At 42.8% G+C, this 23,214-nt stretch overlaps 1 protein-coding gene across 7 annotated transcripts in view; it reads right to left on the bottom strand.

The window, feature by feature from the left end:
• Positions 1 to 23,214, bottom strand: part of LOC122550693 (glutamate receptor 4) — a 252,123-nt gene that overhangs the window by 98,634 nt on the left and 130,275 nt on the right. For all 7 annotated transcript variants that reach the window (XM_043691816.2, XM_087988145.1, XM_087988146.1 and 4 more), the window contains exons 8-9: positions 22,116 to 22,220; positions 6,056 to 6,166 (exon numbers count right to left, since the gene is read on the bottom strand). In XM_043691816.2, the coding sequence (XP_043547751.1) occupies positions 6,056 to 6,166; positions 22,116 to 22,220 (216 nt within the window). The remainder of the gene's footprint in view (positions 1 to 6,055; positions 6,167 to 22,115; positions 22,221 to 23,214) is intronic.

Raw genomic sequence — 23,214 nt, 5'->3', positions numbered from 1 at the left:
CATGTAAACTTTCTTTGTTCAGTTTACAAGTTGCTGAATCACGCCTCCCTTTTCTCATTGGTCTAATCTCATCCTCACTTGTTTTTTTCTCTAGTTATTTTCTTATCTGGCCATCCTGCTGTCCTTGTATGTCTGCATTCTTTGTTCCTTGTTTGTTACAGCTTGTTCTTTTATCCAGTTTCTCTTATCATACTATAAGCTTTATTGTGAAATGCCCCTGCTGCTTCTTTTGTGGTCAGCTACAATCCTTCATAGTTATTTCCTCGCTTAAAACTATTTTGTTTAAAAGATCCTCTATATTCATTAAAGTCTTAGCCTTAAGTATGCTACATGCTACAAGAATTCCGTGACCGTTTGTATAATGTCCCACCCCCGCAACACCCCACCCCCCCCCACCTGCAGAAACTACATTTCTAACCTCCCACACATATCAAAAAAATCAATTTCTATGATTATGTATCTTGTATATTGAAAAAAAAGTTATTCCATGACAAAAGGACATGTACATAATAAGTAATTTATTCTCTTTTTTGATTCTGATGCAGTCACTGAGCAATCCTAGCTTTTTATATTTTTATTTCTTATTTATACCATGCGTAGATTCTCTTTCTTATATCCTTGCAGTTCCACATCATGAACTCTTCAGAGTCAACATTCATTGGCTGCATTGATTTACACTTGCAGGTGCACAATAAATTTCCAATTGTCACACTAGACTAAGCACTGCCCGTCTTCTCATCCACATGACATAAAGAGGTTGTTACAGGGTCAGTGTTCAGATAAATGTAATTAACTGTTCTAATTCTGTAAAACAGTAACAAGCCAGAGGTTCATTTATCAAAGCAATTTATTCCAAAGCTTCCCTTAAGCAATTACATTTTGACAATTTCCAATTCCTATCTATCTGAATTGAATAAAAAAAGACTTTGTCCCTGTTGGTAAGGTAGGTCTGTTTTACTTGTACTGCTTCTGTTCTAAGATCTTGAATACTCCTCTCCAGGCTAGGAATGTTGCAAGGACTGAAATACAGCAAATTAATCCAGTGTCAGTACTCCCTCCTCAGCCCTCTCACAGAACCAGCACTGAAATCAGCTGCCAATTTAATTGAACTAATTATACATTTGATTTAAACTGTCAGTTCATTGCTTGTAAATACAAATTGGTTCAGGAAGTAGATATTTATTGATGGAATATAAGTTGACTAAAATTCTGCTCTTATTAGACAAACTTTTGTTGATGCATTTGACACATTTATCTTTCAGAAAAGACATAGAAAGCAGTCCTTACTTAATATTCCCTCGAGACATTTAACATCACCAGTTTCATCCATATTCTTCTAACCGTTCTTATCGTGTTAGAAAGTAATTTTTCTTAAGTAATAATTTTAAGTCCTTTATAACATTTTTTTGGTTTTGTATTAGCCCTGCTTGTATGACTAAAATTACTGGGTATTCCTTTCAGTCTCTCTGTTATGTTATTGTTTTGCATTCAAGCAAATGGATAAAGTCAGTGCTGGGACTATAATATATTTCCCAGAATCTGACTTTGGCTTGACTAGGTAGCTTGGGCTGCAATGTTTGGGTGGGATTTAACACCTTCTGGGGACAGCTGGGAAGTCATAACTGTATAGTCAGATTTGAACTGGAACACCCACTGCCTCTCCAATCCCACCCATTAAGCCAGTGTGGGGAAGTTTAAGGTCGAACTTCCCTCTCTTGGGTCAATTGAAACCTTTAATTGTCCAACTAATAGCAGGAAAGAGGTCTTATTAGATCTTGCAGACTGCCAGTTATGTTCTGGGGCCCAGTGAATAACTCTACTAGACACTCATCTCATAACTGGCCAGGACTCAGCTGAACCTGGAATACCTGCCACACTCAACTTCTCCTCAGATTCCGGAGATACTTCTGGTATAGGGTCACCTGCAGTACCAACAATGGCCACTGTTCCCTGTGGCACTGTGAACTGTTGACTCTCGAATACAGGTAGACAATCCTTTATCGGAAATTCTGAAATCCAAAAAGCTTCAAAATTTGCAGTTTTTCTCATGAAGTCTTTTTTTCTCCATAACAAGGCTGTTTGGCATGCAAACAGTTCACCCAACTCCACACCGACTCGACGCATGTCACTCACATGTGACGTAATGACGTAGCCCAGCACTGGTGCCAATTCTGTTTCAGCGCTCGTAGTAATCATAGGTTACTGTTTGGTAATTTTTAAAAATTTTACTATGAGAATGTTACTTAATCCTTTATCCGAAAGCCAGCTAGTCCGAAGGGTTTCGGATAAAGGATCGTCTGCCTGTAGTTCTTTGAGGTGGGCTTCTTTCCTTTAAAGGTATGGCAATCCCAAAGGTAAGGTACAGTTTATTTGTTCAAGATTTGATCCCATCAGGGCTTGCCCTCAGTCTGCAAAAGGTCAGCATGTCTGAAAGTCGAGCAGTCCCGCAATATTAAAAAGCAACGTTAATCCAGCTCTGCGCACAAGCTCATCTTAAACTTGCTACATTCTGTTTGAGTGCTGAGAGTCCAACCGATGATACTGAGAGGTTGTAATGTAACCTGGGAACTCAGTGTTCCACAGCAACATGAAGAAATAATGTCTTGTGCATATATAGCATCGTTTACAATTTACAGACACAACTCAAACACACTTCACTTTGAACTATAGTGTGTGATTCACAGGGAATCTCTCGGTTGTATACGTTCAGTGGAAGAATTACAGAAACCTAGGAAAAGACAACATAAATAGCAACAATTTGATTTTGTTGCCGTTTGCTTCAAACAAAACTCTTCTTATTCTCTTCAAGTACAGTTAAGTGATCTTCCATCGCTACCTAAACTACAGGGAAAAGCACACTCATCTGAAAGAGGGCAACTCTGAATTTAGCGCTCACTCTGCACCTCACTGGATGGCTGCTAAAGTTATACACTAACATCCTGGAGCAAGGCCTGTACCCACACCATTCTAACACGAATAGAAACTGAGCTGATACTGCAGCCACAGCATTCTAAAAATGGGGAGAGTCTAAATCTGATTTTCACTGGGAAACAAGGTCTCTGAAATGTAACTGAAATTGAGGAGTGTGGGGGTGGCGGGGTGGGGTACAGCAAAATCTATGGGAAATTCCTTCCTTTACATTATTGGAAAGTTTAACATAAATCATAACTCTTCCTCATGATTGCATCAACATTTTCTAAACTCTGCTGGGTCTGGGGAGGCATGGAGGGAGTGGGGATACTGATTCACAGCTGGAAAACCTAGAAATGCTAGGAATGCAGAGGTCCTGGTGAATTCAATGGCAGGAGCTTATCAGAATATTCCCATTTGACAGCTAACCAGAGGCTGGCTGGCTGCACAGTAGGAATGCCTGTGTTATAAGACAGCAGCGGACACCACTGAGGCCAATAACAGCAATGGTAAACATTGGGAACAGTGAGGACAGACTTAGAGAATTTTGGAGAAAGGAAGGGGTGATGTGTAGGGGAGTGTGGGGGGAACTGTGGTTGGGAATGGAGAGGACTCAGGGCCCTGGGAGATTGAAGAGAGCAAAGAATAGTTAGAGTATTCCAAAAGACTGTGGTAAAGGGTTTTGAAAGATTCCAAAAGATGAGGTGATTGTGGAAGGGGTCAGCTGAACATGGGAGAGATGGTTTCTGGAGACTGGGTGGAGGGAGACATATAGTGGCTGGTTTGCTTGAGGAACCTTGGATTTTTCTGCTGGATTTGGCATCCGCCTCACTTCAGTTGATAGATTTCCCATCTCTTGGGTAACCCAGTGAACAGGTATTAAATTATTGACAAAAGCTGAGGCACAGAACATCATCTACCTCCATAATGACTGCTCAGAAGCTGTTTATTCACCCAATCTCAAAACATTTCCTGTGAAAACAATAATCGGTGTATCTGAGGCCAATAACAAACAGCACTGCGCAGTTTTACCAATTGAACAACCTTCCAGCCCATTCCTATCTATTTTCTCAGGAGGACATTGTCCTGCTCTTCAGTGGGTCCTGGGACTGCACTACGCAGCCAGCAGTCAAATCAATGGCCATTACCAGTAGCCCCTATAGTATTGGCTGGCTTAGTAAGAGAACATGTAGCCTCAGTACTGTCACTGTTTGGGACTGTACCTGGAGGATAAACCTGCATCAATAATTGTGCCCCCTTAAATACAGGTCTAGGTGTGGCAGAGCTAGTCGGGCAAGTGCCAGTGAGTTGGGTGGTGTTGGATGTCACTAAAGGCAGGAGGTAGCACTGCCAATGAAGCAGCCACTGCCAAAGTGCCACAAAAAATGCCAACCGTATCTCCCTCCCCTCTTTCCATCCATCTCCCAAACCTGTAGCACAGTGGCACGGATTAGCACTGCTCCCTCACAGTGCCAGGAACCTGGGTTCGTTGCCATCTTTGGGCAGCTCTCTGTGTGGTTTGTGCATTCTCTATGTGGGTTTCTCCAGGTGCTCCGGTTTCCTCCTACAATCCAAAGATGTACAGGTTGGCCATGCTAAGTTGCCGATAGTGTCCAGGGATGTGCAGGCTAGGTGGATTAGCCATGGGAAATACAGAGTTACAGGGATACGGTAGGGGGGTGGGTCTGGTGAGATGCTTTTTGGTGTGGACCCGATGGGTTGACTGGCCTGTGTTCATACTGTAGAGATTCTGTGATTCTATGTAGCCCATTAGAAGGAGTTACTGTGGTCTCTCTAGTAGTGGACTCCCAAGGCCATTGGTAAAGTTTGAGCAAAGGTTGGAACAGGCCCCTTCTTGAACAGTAATGTGGCTTAATTGGGCTCCTCCAGGCAGACAGATCATCTGTCACATTTCTTGACAAGATGGCATGTTGGCAGGAACACATTGGGTGCACCAGCTGGTGTCTTCCCATCTTATTTTCTCATCCTTTCAACCATCTGGCCCCATGCCAAAGTGCCAGTAAAATTCAGCCCTTTCTCATGCTTCCCCTGTTGATTGCGTTGCTTTGAATACTGATCTCACACGTTACGTACAGAGGAACCTCGATTATCTGGCACTTGATTATCTGAATTTTGGATTATCCAAACAAGATCACAAGATCCTAATGCTTGGCTAAACTATGTTATCTGGCATTTGATTTACCAAACAAAATAGTTCCCACACAGGTCCTTCGGATAATCGAGGTTCCTCTGTACGTTAAAAAATAGGAGCAGGAGTAGCTTATTCAGATGTTGGAGCCAGTTCCACCATTCAAGATTATCATGGCTGATTATCCAACTCAGTAACCTGTCCGCACTTCCTCCCATACCCTTCGATCCCTTCAGCTCCAAGAACGATATCCAACTCCTTCCTCAAAACATTCAATGTATTGGCCTCAGCCATTTTTTGCAGCAGGCTGTTCCGCAGGCCACAGGCCATTAAACTGATTATCAGCAGGAGTTCTTTTCTGAGACATTCTGTGACCCTGCTCTGACATTGACAAACAGGAAGAAGCAACTCATGTGATTTATTGTCAGGTCAATGAACTTTTTGCTTCATGTTGCAAAAGGAAGGTAGTGGTTGAAACTCATCTCAGGCATCATTCAGATATACACACGAAAACAGAAAAACAGTAGCCCATCTTCTCCTTTTAATATATCATTTTGTTTAATATGCTACTTTTTTAAAAAAATTAGTATTCCTCTCATGGCTTGGAATTTAATAAGTAACAACAATGTGTTTAAAGAGCCATAAATCCCTAATGATCAAGTTGTCACTTCTGTATTAAGTAAAGATAAGACTATTTTTGAAGTTGAGATAGTAAAAGATTGTTCAGCCATATTGTTACTCTGTCAGGCCTGTCTTGTGAAAGGTTGTAAGCTGCTGACCAGATGATTGCAGGTTGACTTTATTCCCCTGGCTGTTCTTATACGGTTAAGATATAAACAGGAAAAGAGAATGTGCTGGAGAACAATTGAAACACCAATGATTTAAAGACAAAAGTAATACATTCTCTGGCTTTAACACTGGTGAAGTAAGAAATGAAAACCAGACAATGTTGGGCTGTACAGGTAAGTAGTGAAGAAAAAGAAACAATTGGCTTACCAATATCGTAGTGACATAAACAGTCCTGTTTTCCATGGCAGAAGAATCATTCGGAAACATCATCTCATTCTGAATGAGAACTAGCTTGTCAGCATCACTCCAGTAGCCAATCTAAGAAACAGGACATATGTAGTTAATGCCTGGATTTTCTCCGTTTCGCTTTTGTGTTGCTATAATCATTATGAATCTATTCACTGAAAGACTCGGGCTATTACTAGAACATTGGCAGTTATCTGCAAATGATGAAATAACAGGTTGCCAAAGCTTTTTGATAAAATCATTTCAATAAAGACAATATTCTTTTAAATCAAAAGAGGTACTAGATGTGATAAAGGGACATAAACTTATTATTATTTGTGAATTTCAGTTCGAAAGTAACGGACAAATGCATTTCTGTTTTCAGTTTTGTGACAATCTGATTTTATTTTTGAAGTCAAGAAGTCGTTTTCAACAGTGAGTATTTTAAAAAAAGCATTCCAAACAATCCTGTGATGTGAGAAAAATGATTAGCAAATTACCCATGGAGATAATTGCCATATCGTTTGCAATATTATTATTCAGATATAAAAGGGTGAATTATTCCTTTGATATTTGAAATAAGTTTTAAAATAGTTCTTGCACAGTCTAATAAATTCTGTATTCTTCTTTAGTATCATAAACATTTATAATCTTTTCTTAAAAGTACATTGGCAGCCTCATAAATATTTTCATTGACAGACTTCAGAGTAAAAATGGAAAAAGCACAAAACTCATGTCTATCAAGCCACGTTTCACTCTGGGATCAGTATTAACCAATATCACAATCAGTAATATTGGGATCATTAAGATTAGATTAGATTCCCTACAGTGTGGAAACAGGCCCTTTGGCTCAACAAGTCCACACTGACCCTCCGAAGAGTAACCCATCCAGTCCTATTTCACTCTGACTATTGCACCTAACACTATGGGCAATTTAGCATGGCCAATTCACCTGATGATAATCTTTGGACTGTAGGAAGAAACTGGAGCAAACCCACGCAGAGAATGTGCAAAACTCCACACAGACAGTCGCCCAAGGCTGGAATCAAATCTGGGACCTTGGTACTGCGAGGCAGAAGTGCTAACCACTGAGCCACCGTGGGGGCTTTTGCAGGAACATAGATTTGTTCAAATTAAGAGGTAACAGTAAATCTTTGTAAATGAGTACAAGGAATACATGTGCATAGAAGTGGGACTTGCGATGAATGACATTTTACAGGCTGGATTGTAACTAAGATAATTCAGGGAATGGGAAGCATAGCAGGAGTTCAATTGAAATCTTTGACTTTGGCTGACCTGAGAGAATTAGTGGGAGAATAGCAGGTAGAAGTAAAAACAAGATGCTAAAAAGTGATTACCTACCATTTTGAGTTAAAAGGAGAGAAACCTGAAATTGATATGTGAAGTCTAATTAATTAAAATTCAGTTAGAATTGAAATAAAAATCTTAAATTAGAGGACAGAAGAAGAGAGAGAAATGGCAAGAGAGGACAAAGAGAAAAAAAAAATGAATGAAGAGGGAAAACAAATGGACTGAGGAAATAAAAACGTTCACAGTAAAGTCAAGAAATTAAAAGAAAGGGAAATTGAACTAGAACAGCTTGAACTCCAAAGAGAAACAAAGAACTTAGACATCATAATCTGGCTAGAGAGAAGCTTGCAGTAAAGAAACAATGAAGGGATAATAGTTCAGAGGATGATTCTTGTTCGAAATGTTGAGTTAGATTTGTCTAGAAATCTATGCTTCGAACTTCAATTGAAAAGATAGCTGTGAAGGTGAAGTGGCTAAAAGGTTTTTGGAATGTAATGTTTCAGACTGTTCTGAAACAGCAATGAATGTGTACAGCAGTTTGTCAGAAGACTTTGAGGCTGTTAAATGGGCAATACTCAATGCTCATGAGCTTGTGACTGAAGCTTATCAATTGAGGTTTGGCTGTGCGTATTGATACCACATGCACGCTCATTGTGTACTGCTCAAATTTGTGCGTGCACGTTTAAACATGTAAAACTTGGTGTGGCTCTCAATGGGAGGGGTGAAATGTAAATAGGAGAGAGAAAATAGGGGCTGTGAAGGGGAGGAGGGATAATGATAGGAGGGGAGAGTGGGAGACGGGGGAGAGGGGTGACTCCTGGTCCTACCTTCTCAGGCCTCTTTCCTTTACCCTCACTCCCTTTCCCTGACCCTCCTTCTCTCCTCCTCCATCCTAGCTCATAACATTGGCAGGACATATAGGCTATCCAATGAAATATAATCACATCAATGTTCACATCTTATTTCACAATAATCCAAAGAAATAAATAGTAGTTGGGAACAAAATAATTAATGCCTTCAGTTTATCATCCACAATCTTCAATGAGCATTAGAAAGATTGATGCAATCTTTAAAGACAATGTTAAAGCTTACAGTCAAGAATGCCCGAATGTTTGCAATAAAGGAATTCCTTTGTATTGCTTACCACTGGGGATATCCCAATGAGTCCATAGTATTTAGCACTTTTGAACTGATATTACAGGTATGAGGTGAGTGGATCCTTATATTAATTAAAGAAAAAATGATAGACCAAACCTCAAAGACCACACATCTCAGCTTTGTGTCCTGTTTCCAAGACAACAAACAACAAAAGTAGGAGTTGACTAAATAGTATTTGAAGAGCACTCAACAGTCAATGGAAACTACAGCAGGCAAAAAAGTGAAAGCTTGGAATTTTTTCTTCACAGGAGACAAGGTTTTAGTAATAGTGTTTATATCTGGGAACATCTTCCCCAATGTTGACAACGTTTGATTGCTAATATTAGTATCTCTGCTGTTAAGGACCCCTTCTCTCTCCCTGGGTTGGAAAACTCACTGATGGTCATTCCTGATGAAGGGCTTATGCCCGAAATGCCAATTCTCTGGCTCCTTGGATGCTGCCTGACTTTTTTCAGCACCACACTCTCAACTCTGATCTCTTGCATCTGCAGTCCTCACTTTCCCTTTGGGAAACTCATGTCAAACACCATGAGAAAGAGATAATTTAAACTTATTAAATTTATAACTTAAAACTTATCAAATCAGAAAGAAAGTGAATGATATGAATTATGCAAGAAGCACTTCAAACAGGAAAGAAACATTAGCAAGTATGTCATGTTAATTTGTTGAAGTGACACAAGGAAAGGGAGGATAGTCAGGATTGAAGTGTGTTTACAGCAGCTGAGGAAATGGGGAATAAAATAACAAACCTGAAATTGAATATTCAAATGTTCACTCCTCTGTAATTAGACTGGAGCTGGATTATTACATTATCACTCACAAAACTATCAAAGTGACTCACAAAAGCTATTAGACTCAAATTGATTCTTGTAAATAGGCCAGGAAACTATCTTTGACTATATAATATCACTGTAGCAAATGAGTTACTTATAAAGCAATATCGTCACAGTCTTTACGCAGAAAAGTTTGTCTAAATGAGGGAGAGATCAGGTTTATGACACAGGATCATAGGACACAGAGTTGCTATCTTTTGCTACAAATTCTGTGTCCTATTATCCTACTCCACTTGACGAAGGAGCAGTGCTCTGAAAGCTTGTACTTCCAGATAAAGCTGTTGGGCCATAACCTGGTATTGTGTGATTTTTAACTTTGTCCACCCCAATCCAACACCGGCTCTTCCACATCATAGATAAAAAAGACAGTTTGGCCAAACCTGGGAGGGATAGTTACATCATTTGTGCCAGTTGTTTAATTAGTTAGAAAGAGCCAATTTTATCATAAACTTGGCCTAAAGTGAATTTGCCAAAAGCAGAAGTAGCACTGTGGGAAAATACTATGTGCTACTGACAGAAGCAAAGGTTAGGAATGTTTGGGTGTCCCATGCCTAAGACAAAACAAGCAGTTATTGTATATCAGCACGAGTGGATTCTATTAGAACTTAATTCCAAAATTCAGCTTTTGACATTTTTTAAATGCTAATGAATTTGAAATAGTCGTGAATTTCACAGATTCACGACCCTTTGAGAGAAATAATTCCTCCTTATCTGTTTTACATCCGCCACCACTTAGCTTGAAACTATGACCTCTCATTCTAAATTGCCCCACAAGGGGAAACAGCTGCTCCATATGTACTCTGTAAATCATCTTTAGATCTTATATACCTCAATAGATCTCTTCTCAAACTTCTAAACTATTGCAAGTGAGGGGTTAAACTATTCCAAAATTTCATCAAAAAATTCCCCCCCTCACCCACGCAGAGTGGCACCCTCACCTGGGCACAGCAACACCTTCTTCACCTCCCCAGTGATACCCTTTTAAACCGCTCCTCACCTGGGCTCAATGAAACCTCTCAGCCAGCCCCCACCTGGTCTCAGTGATATCCCCTCAGCCACCCCCCCATCTCCGGTTTCAGTGATACCCTCTCAGCCCTTCTCACCTTGGCTCTGTAATGCCCTCTCAGACTCCCCCTCATTTGGGCTCAGTGGTACCCTCACAGCATCCCCCCCCCCCCAACCCAGTCTTAGTGTGACCTTCTCAGCACCCCCACCTGGGCTCAGTGGTACTCTCTCAGCTCCCCCAACTCAGGCTCAGTGTACCTTCTCAGCTCGCCCCCCCCCACCCACCTGGGCCCAGTGATACTCTCTCAGCACCCCCCCTCACCTGGGCTCAGTGGTATCATCTCAGCTCCCCCCACCTGGGCTCATTGGTACCCTCTCAAGCCCCTCCACCTGGGCTCATTGGTACCGTCTCAGGCCCCCTCATCTGGGCTCAGTGGTACACTCTCAACCTCCCTCACCTGTGCTCAGTGGTGCCATCCCAGTTTCTCCAATCTGTGCTCAGTGGTACCCTCTCAGCTCCCCCCACTTGGGCTCAGTGGTACCCTCTCAGCATCCCCCCCACCTCGGACCTGGGCTCAGTGGTAGCATCTCAGCTCCCCCACCCAGGCTCAGTGACGCACTTTCATTGCAGCCCCCCCCCCCCCCCATCCAGGTTTAGTCGCATCTTCTCCTCCCCCCACCTTGGCTCAGTGGCCCGACCCAGTCACAGTGGTCCCACCCTACTTTATGTGCACAGCAGCTCCACATCCAACCTGAGCACTTAGATCCCTTGGATCCCCTGGGCCTCAGGTATTGGTCCTGACATCTCCCATTGTTCCGAGCCTTAATGTGGGAACACTACCATCGGTGAGCTCTCCTCGAAGTTACACACCAGGCTGATGTGGAAATCTCAAAAAGTGTGGTGCTGGAAAAGTACAGCCAGTCAGGCAGCATCCAAGGAGCAGGAGAATCAATGTTTTGAGCAAAAGGTCTTCATCAGGAATGAAGGGGGTGGGCTCAAGGAGGCTGAGAGATAATGGAAAGGGGTGGGGCTGGGGGAAGTTGGCTGGGAATGTGACCGGTAGATGAAAGTGGAGGTTGATGGTGATAGGTCGGAAAGGAGGGTGGAGTAATAGGTGGGAAAGGAGATGGACAGGTAGGATAGTTCAAGGAGGTGGTGCCGAGGTACAGGGTTAGAACTGGGATATTGTGTGGGCAGGGTAAATAAAGAAATTGGTGAAATCACCATTGATTCCATGTGTTTGGAGGATCCCAGGCAGAAGATAAGACGTTCTTCCTCCAGGCATTGGGTAGCTAGAGTTTAGCGGTGGAGGAAGTCCAGGACTTGCATGTCCTTGGTGGAGTGTAAGGGGGAGTTGAAGTGTTTGGCCACAGGGTGCTGGGGTTGATTGGTGCATGTAACCCATTGATGTTCTCTGAAACATTCTGCAAGTTGGCATCTTGTCTCCCCAGCGTCGAGGAGACCACATTAGGACCAAAGAACACAGTATTGATGTGTGTGCAAGTACAGGTAAATCTCTGTCAGATGTGGAAGGATCCTTTGGGGTCTTGGACAGAGGTGAGGGTGCAGGTTTTGTACTTTTGCGTTGGCAGGGGAAGGTGCTGGGAGTAGAGGTGGGTTGGTGGAGGGGCATGAACCTAACAAGGGAGTCATGGAGGGGATGGTCTCTGTGTAACACAGATAGGGGTGGAGAGGGAAATATATCCTTGGTGGCGGAAATGGCAGAGGATGATGCATTGTATCCAGAAGTTGATGGGATAGAAGGTGAGGACCTGGGGTGTTCTGTCCTTGTCGCGATTGGAGGGATGGGGTTCAAGGATGGAGATGCGGGAAGTGGAGGAGATGTGCTGGAGGGTATTGTTGATCATGTGAGGGAGAAATTGCAATCCCCAAAGAAGGAGACAATCTGGGATGTTCTATGGTGGAATTGGTTCTCCTGGGAGCAGATGCAGTGGAGGTGGTGGAATTGGGAGAAAGGGACAGTGTTTTTCCTGGAGGCAGGGTGGGAGGTGATGTAGTCCCGGTAACTGTGGGAGTCAGTGAGTTTGAAGTAAATGTCCATGTTGAGTCGGTCACCGGAAATGGCAATGGAGAGGTCCAGGAATGGGAGGGAGGTGTTTGAGATGGTCCAGGTGGATCAGAGTGGAAGGTGTTGGTGAAGTTGGTGAACTGTTTAACCTCCTCGTGGGAGGATGAGGTAGCGCCAATACAGTCATTGATGTAGTGGTAGAAAAGGTGGAGAGTGGTGCTGGTGTAGCTGCGGTAACATCCTCCACCGCCAAACTCTAGCCACCTGAGGCCTGGAGGAAGAACACCTCATCTTCTGCCTTGGGACCTTCCAACCATATGGGAGCATTGTTGATTTCACCAGTTTCCTCATCTCCCCTCCGCCCACCTTATCCCAGATCCCACCCTCCAACTCAGCACTGCTCTCTTGACCCGTCCTACCTGACCATCTCCCTTCCCACCTATCTGCTCCACTCTCCTTTCCGACCTATCACCATCACACCCCATCTTCACCTACCTATCACATTTCCAGCTCCACCCCCTTCCCATTTATCTCTCAGCTCCTTTGCTCCCATGTCTCGCCCCCCCCCCCCCCCAATCCTGATGAAGAGCTCATGCTCAAAACATCGACTCTCCTCCTCCTTGGATACTGCCTGACTGGCTGTGCTTTTCCAGCACCACACTTTTCAACTCTGATCTCCCGCACTTGCAGTGCTCACTTTCTCCTGATGTGGAAATCTCTCTCAGTTCGTACATTCCCTCTGGGGGGAAAATCAGAAACTGCAGCACCAACAGTGTTCCTATCACATGACCTGCTACATGCAAAGAATGTGTCTCTCCTTCAATTAGAAATTGACAGTAAGCTCTTGCCTTACTGGTGATGCCCCACATTCAGAGAATAAACAAACAAGTCCCCCGATGTGAGAGACAGCAGAATCATGCTCGCATTCACAACCCATTGTTGATAATTACTGAACAGTGGCTGTCTCGGTTGCCTTGTTGCGCCTGAGATTTAATGATAATGACAACAATGTATTTTCTTCAGCAGGTTTTCACTAGTAGTCTACTCAATAGTGCTAGACAGTTGTCTTGCTCAAAGACAGCAAATGTACAATAACCACATAAACAAGCAGACAGCACCAGAGGCAAGATTCTTTTGTAGGACAAGCATTGTTACCATCTAATTGCCCGAATTCAGAAAAGTTTATAATTACTGTGAGCACTAACTCCCTGTCATAAAGCTGCACCACCAATACTCAGAGATAAAGTGATAAAAACCCTTAATGTCACTCAGAATGATTTAGATGTGTTGATGTAAGTCTTAAAATAAAACAATGAACTGCTGATGCTGGAGATCTGAAGCAAAAGCAGAAATTGTTGGTGAAACTCAGCAGCATCTATAGGAAGAAAGCAGCGTTAATGTTTCGAGTCCAGATTTGAAACATTAATTCTGATATCAGCCTTGTTAAACTCAGGAATTCACTACTGGATTTTTAAAAGGTTGTAACTTGCATTAATGGATAAGTAAACAGTTAACTAATGTTACAGTGAACCAATCTCTGATGTGAAACATTAATTATTGGTTTCAATCTTCCTTTTGTACATTTATTCTAAGGAAAGTAATTTGATACCTACAGCAAAGGTGAATCAAGATCTGGGAGTTAATATGGCCAAAATTGTGGAACTAGTTTAACAGACCAATGTTGATATGATATGCCAACTTCAGTTTTGAACAAGGGTTACAGGACTTGAAACAATAATTCTGCTTTCTCTCCACAGATGTTGCCTAACCTGTTGAGTTTCTGCAGCAATCTCTGTTTTTGTTTCAAATTTCTAGCATCTGCAGTTCTTTGTTTTATTCCAAAGTTGACATGACCAGTGTCCTGACCTGAGGACTAAAACTTGACATCGCCTTATTAGGGTGTAAGGAACATGACTGGTTGGTTCTGGCGGAGGGTAGCAACATGTGAATTCAGTGCCACCACCTGAGTGACCTGATCATAGCACCTCGCCGGTTGTCCAGAGCGCAAGCCCAGTAATACTTGGAAATGAATGGACTGGTCTTACTGGACCTCCATTTTGACGTAGAGAAGACAAGTCAGATCAGTATGTTTCATGTGCCAGTTTTAATGGCTTTTCTCTGCACTGAGTTGTAAGTTAACAGTATGTGTTGCTGCTAGTTTTCCATTCTTTAAGCCAGACTGTGCCTCTTAATGGGAAACCGCTCGGAGTGGCTAAAGAAATGCTAGTGAAAACTGCTGTCGCAATTCCAAACAAGGAAAAGGGGGTGCCAGGGCAGAGAGGGCATTGCAGAGAGATATGGAGATGGTGCTGGAAGTCTTGGTGTGGATGTGGACAGATAGAGAGACATCCTGCTTCCATTGGTGTCAGGAGATCCACAAAGACCACCCACAGAAAGAACTGGGAGCAAATGGCCAGTGGGGTCAACTTCTGGCATCCACACTCAGGCAATAAGAATTCTAATGACTTCATGTGGGTGGGCAAGGTCAGCAAACACATTTCCTTCCCACCATAACACCAATTTCTCAAACTTTTCAATGCATCATACTTTCTTCACTTACCCAGCAGCAGCTCCTGGCATTTGGGATTCCTGCAAGTAGACACTTCACACACATAGCAGTGCCTCCAGCTGCATGCCCACCTCTTGGTGCCTCTACATATCTCCAGTTATTTAACTACAGCAGGTACATATTCCAAACACAGTTATTGATCTTTTCTCCTCTCACTCTTACTCTTGCAGAGTATGGCTGAGCAGGCAGGAACAAGAATGCTTGGGTGTCCTGTGATCAGTACGGAACATGTTTCTCCACATCATTGGATCAGCTGCAACAATGCCTGTGGTATCCACTGTGACTGGGAACATTGAGGATGACAGTAAGTTCCTTTCTATCCCTCTTCTTGCCTCTCAGCATACATTCCTCTTGCTGTCTGGCACAACAGACAAGCTGCAAATGAAATGCCCATGGACCTCCTGCTTTGCACTCCATCCCGCCTCCCACACACAAACATTTACTTCTGCTTTCCTGCTTTCACATCTTGAAGAACTGCTGTCTGCCTAGTCACATCAACCAGAAGAAGATGAGTGAGAGTAACAACACAGCATTGAGGTAAGGGCGTCATCTCTTGAACTGATGTTCAGATGATGGTCTTGATGATCTAGCATACAGCGGAGCTCTGCAAAGCCATATACACCAAGATGCTGGGTGCAGTGCTTGGCCTGCCACTATCACATCCCTATCACAGTGAAGAAGTGTGAAAGAATCTGATTCCAAGTTGGTAAGGGTATCTTGAAGAGTTTTGGCTCAATCTCTCTCTAATTTTACAGATCCAGAGGCACTGTTGTCTCATCATCTATTCTAGTTTTTCTACAGACAGGTCATCAACCTCTCTGCTATTCCCAAAAAGATTTGGAAACGTGCACCGCTAAATCCAGAAACTGATCACAACATCTCCAAAAACATTCCAGACACTATTTAAAACCACGATTACACAAGGGCTTCCAGATCACCACAATGTTTGAGCAGGACCCAACTTGCAGCTGAACATGTGATTCTTTGTGAATGTCCTGCAAATTGATTGAACAGTCCCACATTGTCTAAATTTGGAAAATGGGTGTTAATATCAGCCAGTTAGATTATGGGATGTCATCACAGGAACCATACTTCTAATTCTCAAGGGGCCACACCCATGTGGGCAGCATCAGAAGTGGCTGGTGGTGCAGGGAGAACCCTCTGGAATGGGTTTTGTCATTTTTATGGAGAAAGTGAGGTCTGCAGATGCTGGAGATCAGAGCTGAAAATGTGTTGCTGGAAAAGCGCAGCAGGTCAGGCAGCATCCAGGGAACAGGAGAATCGACGTTTCGGGCATAAGCCCTTCTTCAGGAAGAAGGGCTTATGCCCGAAACATCGATTCTCCTGTTCCCTGGATGCTGCCTGACCTGCTGCGCTTTTCCAGCAACACATTTTCAGCTTTGTCATTTTTATTCCTACCATGTGGCAGCGTTACAGATTCAAACTTCTCACCCACTGCATTCTGAATTTCAAATCCTTTCACTTTTCAGAAACCTGCTAAGCTACACATTTTTAAAACTTGGAAGATGAAATTAACATCCTAAATTGTGACGTGACCATGCAGACATTAACAGTACCTCAGAATAAATAAACCAAGGATGATATTGAAACTCGTTTTCTGTTTTAGCGACTCAAAGTGTGCTGGAGTGCAGAATCTGTTCAATTCCATTGGAATATATTCTGGATATAACTGTGGTGGTGTTCAGGAATTCTGCATCTTGCAATGCTGATGAGGGGATTTTTGCCTATTTAAGGATTCCACCTCCAAAAATGAGAGTGACATATATGAAGGCAAGCTTGTCTCTATATTTCTGTTTTGGGTACATGGAGCAGTCCATCTTCTGCAGCCACACTGGCACCATTCCCCACCTTTTCCTCCACAACATCGATGACTGTATCAGTGCTACCTCATGCTCCCATGAGGAAGTTAAACAGTTCATCAATTTCACTAACACCTTCCACCCCGACCTCAAGGTCATCTGGACTATCGTGGACATGTTTGTCCCCTTCCTAGACCTCTCCATCTCCATTTCTGGTGACCGATTCAACATGGACATCTACTATAAACCCATTGACTCTCACAGCTACCTGGACTACACATCCTCCCACCCTGCCTCCTGTAAAAATGCTATTCCTTGTTCCCAATTCCTCCATCGCATCTGCTCCCATAGAACATCTCAGATGGCTTCCTTCTTTAAAGACAGCAATTTCTCCTCCCACGTAGTCGACAATGTCACCCAGCACACCTCCTCCACTTCCCACACCTCTGCCTTTGAACCCCACCTTTCCAATCACAACAAGGACAGAACACCCTGGCTCTCACCTTCCACCCGGCCAACCTCTGGATACAATGCATCATCCTGCGTCACTTCCGCCACCTACAAACAGACCCCACCACCTGGGATATATTTCCCTCACCACCCTTATCTCTGTTTCAGAGAGAGCATCCCCTCCGCGACTCCCTTGTTAGGTCCATGACCCCACCAACTCACCTTCCACTCCCTGCACATTCCCCTGCCAATGCAAGAAGTGCAAAACCTGCACCCAGATCCTTCCCCTCATCTCCATCCAAGGACCCAAAGGATCCTTTCATATCCGACAGAGATCTACCTGTACTTCCACACAGGGCATCTACTGTGTCCGTTGCTCTCGATGTGGTCTCCTCTACACTGGTGAGACAGGATGCCAATTTGCGGAACGTTTCAGAGAAAAACTATGGGACCCATGCACTAAATAACCCCATTGCCCTGTGGCCAAACACTTGAACTCCCTCTCCCACTCTGCCAAGGACATGCAAGTCCTCGGCCTCCTCCACTGCCAAACTCTAGCCACCTGACGCTTGGAGGAAGAATGCCTCATCTTCTGCCATGGGACCCTCCAACCACACGGGATCAATGTGGATTTCACCAGTTTCTTCATCTCCCCTCCCCCACCTTATGCCAGATCCAACCCTCCAACTCGGCACCACCCTCTTGAACTGTCCTACCAGTCCATCTTCCTTCCCACCTATCCTCTCCATCCTCCTCTCTGACCTATCATCTTCACCCCCACCTTCATCTACCTATCGCATTCCCAGCTACCTCCCCCCCAGCTCCACACCCCCCCTCCCATTTAAGTCTCAGCCCCCTTCGCATCCCCCACCCTTCATTCCTGATGAAGAGCTTATGCACAAAACATCGACTCCCCAGCTCCTCGGATGCTGTCTGAATGGCTATGCTTTTCCAGCATCATACTCTTTGACTCTGATCTCCAACCTCTGCAGTCCTCAATTTCTCTTCTATACTTCTATTATCATTCTGTTACCAGTCTAACCAGCGGCCTCTATAAACCCTGCTGGAAGTTACCCAATAGAAAGATAGGTTTGCTTTGTAATGTACATGACTATGGAATCAGGAGGATGTTCCTTCTTGCTTCAAGGATTTGTTAAGGGACATTTCCCATTCAAACTTCCCAAAAGAAGGAACATCTCTCTCTGCCTCTCCACCCACCCATGGCTTTGTGACTCTGGTTTCAGGTATGAGTTTTGCCCCATATAAATGTGATGATCTTGAGCCTGAAGTTGTGTTGAAATGATTGTCTCTTGTACTTCAGTACCATACATAATGTCCATACTAAATCTGACATGCCGTATTGAAGCTACAAAGTAAAAATAGGAAAAGGAGCAGATATTATATTTTACTTTAATAATGCTGAACTTCTGATCTAAAGGATATTCGCCTGAATTATTATTTTTCAACCCATGTGACTGTGTCAAGGAAACTAAATAGAGAAAATCCACAATCACAATTGACTTGACCGAGGCAAGAGTTCTGATAATCAGCTTTCTCATTTTCAGCTATGGTTTGGTGGAGAGGTGCAAATAGTGAAACATCTACAGGCAGCAACTTGCAAAAGCAACACTATTATATCACAACAAAGATGAATTCTAAATTGCTGGTCTAATATGGAAAAGGTAAACGATTTCTCATTCCCACGCACACACCTTATCTTATATCATTTGCTCCTCTGTCATATGATTTCAATGCTCCAGGTTTAGCCATAGTTCATTTTATCTATAATATGGCAGGCAAGAAATGTGCACCCAGTTGTTACTGTGTAGATATTGTTTATAGCTATCTGTTTTAGATCATCATTGGATAAACTGAAATAGCTTTGAAAATCACTATCACACTAAAATATATCTCAATAGTTACAGGCCGGATGTACACAATAAGTCATGAATAAACTCATTAATAATCACTAAATAAGAGGGATTTCAGGAGAAGTGTCTTTACTCAGTAAGTGATTAATGTGTGTAACTTGCTACCACATAGTACCATAAGACCATAAGATGTAGGAGTAGAACTCTGTTATTCAGCCATCAGGTCTGCTCCATCATTCAATCATGGTTGATATGTTTTCAAACCATTCTACTGCCTTTTCTCCATAAGTTGTAACCACCTTACTAATCAAGAACCTATCTCTCTCTTAAATACACTCAATGATGTGGCCTCCACAGCCTTCTGTGGCAATGCCTTTTCACAGATTCACTATCTTAAGGCTGAAGAAATTCCTCCTCATCTAAAGGGTTGTCCCTTTGCTCTGAGGTTGTGTCCTCAGGTCCCTTCTACTCATGGAAACATCTTCTCCATGCCCACTCTATCCAGGCCTCCCAACTTCCTGCAAGTTTCAATCAGATCCCTCCCTCATCCTTTTAAATTCTATTGAGTACGAACTCAGAGTCCTCAGTTGCTCTTCATATGACAAGCCCTCCATCTCTGGGATCATTCTTGTGCTTCTCTGGAACATCCGTCCTTTGATATGGGGCCCAAAATTGTACACAATATTCAAAATGCAGATTCCAGATTTAACCCTCTTGAACTGTCCTATTTGTCCATCTTCCTTCCCACCTATCTGCTCCACCCTCCCCCCCGACCTATCACCATCACCCCTGACCTGCATCTACCTATTGCCTTTCCAGATACCTCACCCACACCCCACTCTCCTATTTACCTCTCAGCTTCCTTTCCCACCCCCTCATTCCTGATGAAGGTCTTACGCCCGAAGGGTCGATTCTCCTGCTCCTCGGATGCTGCCTGACCTGCTGTACTTTTCCAGCACCACACATTTCGACTCTGACCAGAACCTTCTATAGCCTCAGCAGGACATCTCGGCTTTTGTTTCCTCACCCTCTTGAAATGAATGTCAACATTTAATTTGCCTTTTAATAAGACAGTCAGAATAAATGCATTTGTGTGTAAGCGAAAGGAGTGTGAAAATATGATGATGGGGCAAGATGAGGCTTGGTTATGTGGCACATCAACATTGCCATAGACTTGTTGAACCGAGTGGCCTGTTTTTATGCTGTAAATGCTATACAAAACTGTCATAGAGGTACAGAGTTCCATTTCTAGCATTCATGGTCATTGCATTCATTTACAGGCAAGGAAATGTTGAAACAAAGTAATCAATATCAGAGTTTCTGCAAACTGTTTTTAAACCAGAAATGAATGTCTTGGATACAATGGATTCCACTCTTGACTGTGGTAGTTCTTGAATAACCTTCTATGGACCAGTAAATCTGCCAACTGTGATGTGAACTCTAACTTTGTGTTTTTCACTTTTGAGATAGGAACATTTGAGTTTTCTGTGTCTGAAGTTAATTATTGATTGCTAAGTATTTCTGTAGCCATGATGATGGCTCTTTAAACAGTTTTTGAAACCCAACTTTGGAATTAATGTGTTTTTTTGTAAACATTGCTATGGCTTTACAATTGAACAAGATAACAAGCTCCAGTTTGGCAGGTCAAGAGAGGTTGGTCCCAAGGTATCGGAAATCTCTAAAGTCAGAGAGAAAGATGTAGTTTTCATTTTGTGGTTTGGGTAGTGCTGTAAAGTCCTTAGATGAAGGTAACTGTATAAACTAGTGCTGCTGAGAACAGACGCATATAGTAAAACAGGATTACCTCAAAGTATTGAGTACAGTTGGGAGGTCATGTTGCGGCTGTACAGGATATTAGGCCACTGTTGGAATATAGCGTGCAATTCTGGTCTCTGTCCTATTGGAAAGATGTTGTGAAACTTGAAAGGGTTCAGAAAAGATCGACAAGGATGTTGCCAGGGTTGGTGGATCTGAGCTACAGGGAGAGGCTGAACAGGCTGGGGCTGTTTTCCCTGGAGCGTCGGAGGCTGAGGGGTGACCTTACAGAGGTTTACAAAATTATGAGGGGCATGGATAGGATAAATAGACAAAGTCTTTTCCCTGGGATCAGTGAGTCCAGAACTAGAGGGCATAGGTTTAGGGTGAGAGGGGAAAGATACAAAAGAGACCTAAGGGGCAACTTTTTCACACAGATTGTGGTACGTGTATGGAATGAGCTGCCAGAGGATGTGGTGGAGGCTGGTACAATTGCAACATTTAAGAGGCATTTGGATGGGTATATGAATAGGAAGGGTTTGGAGGGCTATGGGCCGGGTGCTGGCAGGTGGGACTAGATTGGGTTGGGATATCTGGTCGGCATGGACAGGTTGAACCAAAGGGTCTGTTTCCATGCTGTACATCTCTATGACTCTATAACTCTAAAGAGTTAATTAAAGTGCCAGACCAGAACTTTTGGGACAAAATTCTGAAGAGGTTTTTAAAGAACATTTAGGCACAAGTTATAATAGCTCCAGGAAAAAGATACCTGCATTGCCAGTCTAGAGTTAAAGTCAGAGATGACCTAACCCTATCAAGATATTACAAACAGACTCTGGTGTGAGCATTGTATGAAGTATTTCTGGGGTTCAGACAAGATTTTTTTGGGGTGCAGCACAGGGGTGCATTTTATTCAATTCAAAAGTCATTTAGTTTTTCCAGTCTATAAAGGAGTGTTTTGAGATTACTGAGATTGTACCTTTATTGTGTTTTAAGTAGATAATTTGTTTTTTTTTCTGTTCTTTTGTTAAAATGAAATCTGCAAGATTGTTTAAGTGAAACCAAACCAAAACAAAAATAATCTGTCAAGCCAAGTTTCAGTGTGGGATCTGACTTGTCCAATAGTAACATCCTCTGAGATTATTGTACAACACACTCATTGGTGTAATTACTGGCATTCTTGTGCAGGAGGTGAAAGATTTGCTATTATTCATGTTTTTTGTCACTCAGGATAGCTTACCTTTCTGTGGCCTGTACTTTTCAGCTCAAATACATCAATTGTGAAGTTTGTCCGTCGACCATAGTTATCAAATTGAACATTTCCCGTTAAGCCCTGGATCCGTACCTTGAAAGAATACAATCAGAAACAGATTCATTATAATCTCTGCTGGAATTAAAAATTACAGCGCAGTTTGAGACAAAGGCAGTTTTCTGTTCCAATTTTCTTTCCTGCTCCCCTACAGATGATAACTAATGTTGAGATTCAGTTGTAAGGGGAGTGGTGGCCATTTTGTTTTGTAGATAATTGTTAGGAAGGCACTGCCTGAAAGGTAGGTTCCTTTGTAACTATCAAACATCATTGGATATAGGCCTGTTACAGCTATGCCTGCTATGGGATAGGAGCAAGAGAATGGAATGAAATTGATTGTGCTCTTAAAGATCCAGCACAGGCACAGACCCAGAGATACTCAGATAAATAACAGCATTCTGGATATTTTCCCAGCTCAGATCAGCACAGACTCGTAAAGTAATATAGCATTCTTGTGACATAGCTTCACCAGTGCAATATTATTTCAAATCTCATTTAATGGAGAGAAAATAGGGATAAGATTTTGTTGAACATAGATCATTGAGCAACATAAAACAAACATCCTTGCCGCTGTGAAATCCTTTCTTTTGAGCTAAAGTAGCTTGAAACATTTTCAGCTAAATGTTATTTTTGCATGGTTTCTGGAATTCACATTAAATGAAGACAGTTAATACCTATTGACTACAGGGTAAGATTTCCTTTGGGAGCCATCTGTAGTGGAACAGAAAGATGTATACTTCGTCAACCTGTTTATGACTCTTCTTTATGAACAACTTCTCCATATGTTGCCTTTGAAAACCATAGGTAGCATTTCACTTTCTGATGGGAGTATTAAATTTACAGGGTTTAGAGCAATACCGTAGCTCTTTCAGGTGCTGGCTCTCTGTAGGGGATCACAGAATTGTGATGTTATATTCGTTGCAATAAGATGGAAACTCACGTTGCAAACTGTAATCTGACATTCTTCATTAGAGTTTAAGTCATTACATGCCCACGCCTGGCCATGAACAGTTTGGTTATAGCATGCTAT

This window comes from Chiloscyllium plagiosum, unplaced genomic scaffold (assembly GCF_037043375.1).
Source record: "Chiloscyllium plagiosum isolate Xiang-an unplaced genomic scaffold, Cpla_swu_hap1 HiC_scaffold_6, whole genome shotgun sequence".
Classification (NCBI taxonomy): Eukaryota; Metazoa; Chordata; class Chondrichthyes; order Orectolobiformes; family Hemiscylliidae; genus Chiloscyllium; species Chiloscyllium plagiosum.
This window is presented reverse-complemented; position numbering and strand designations above follow the sequence as displayed.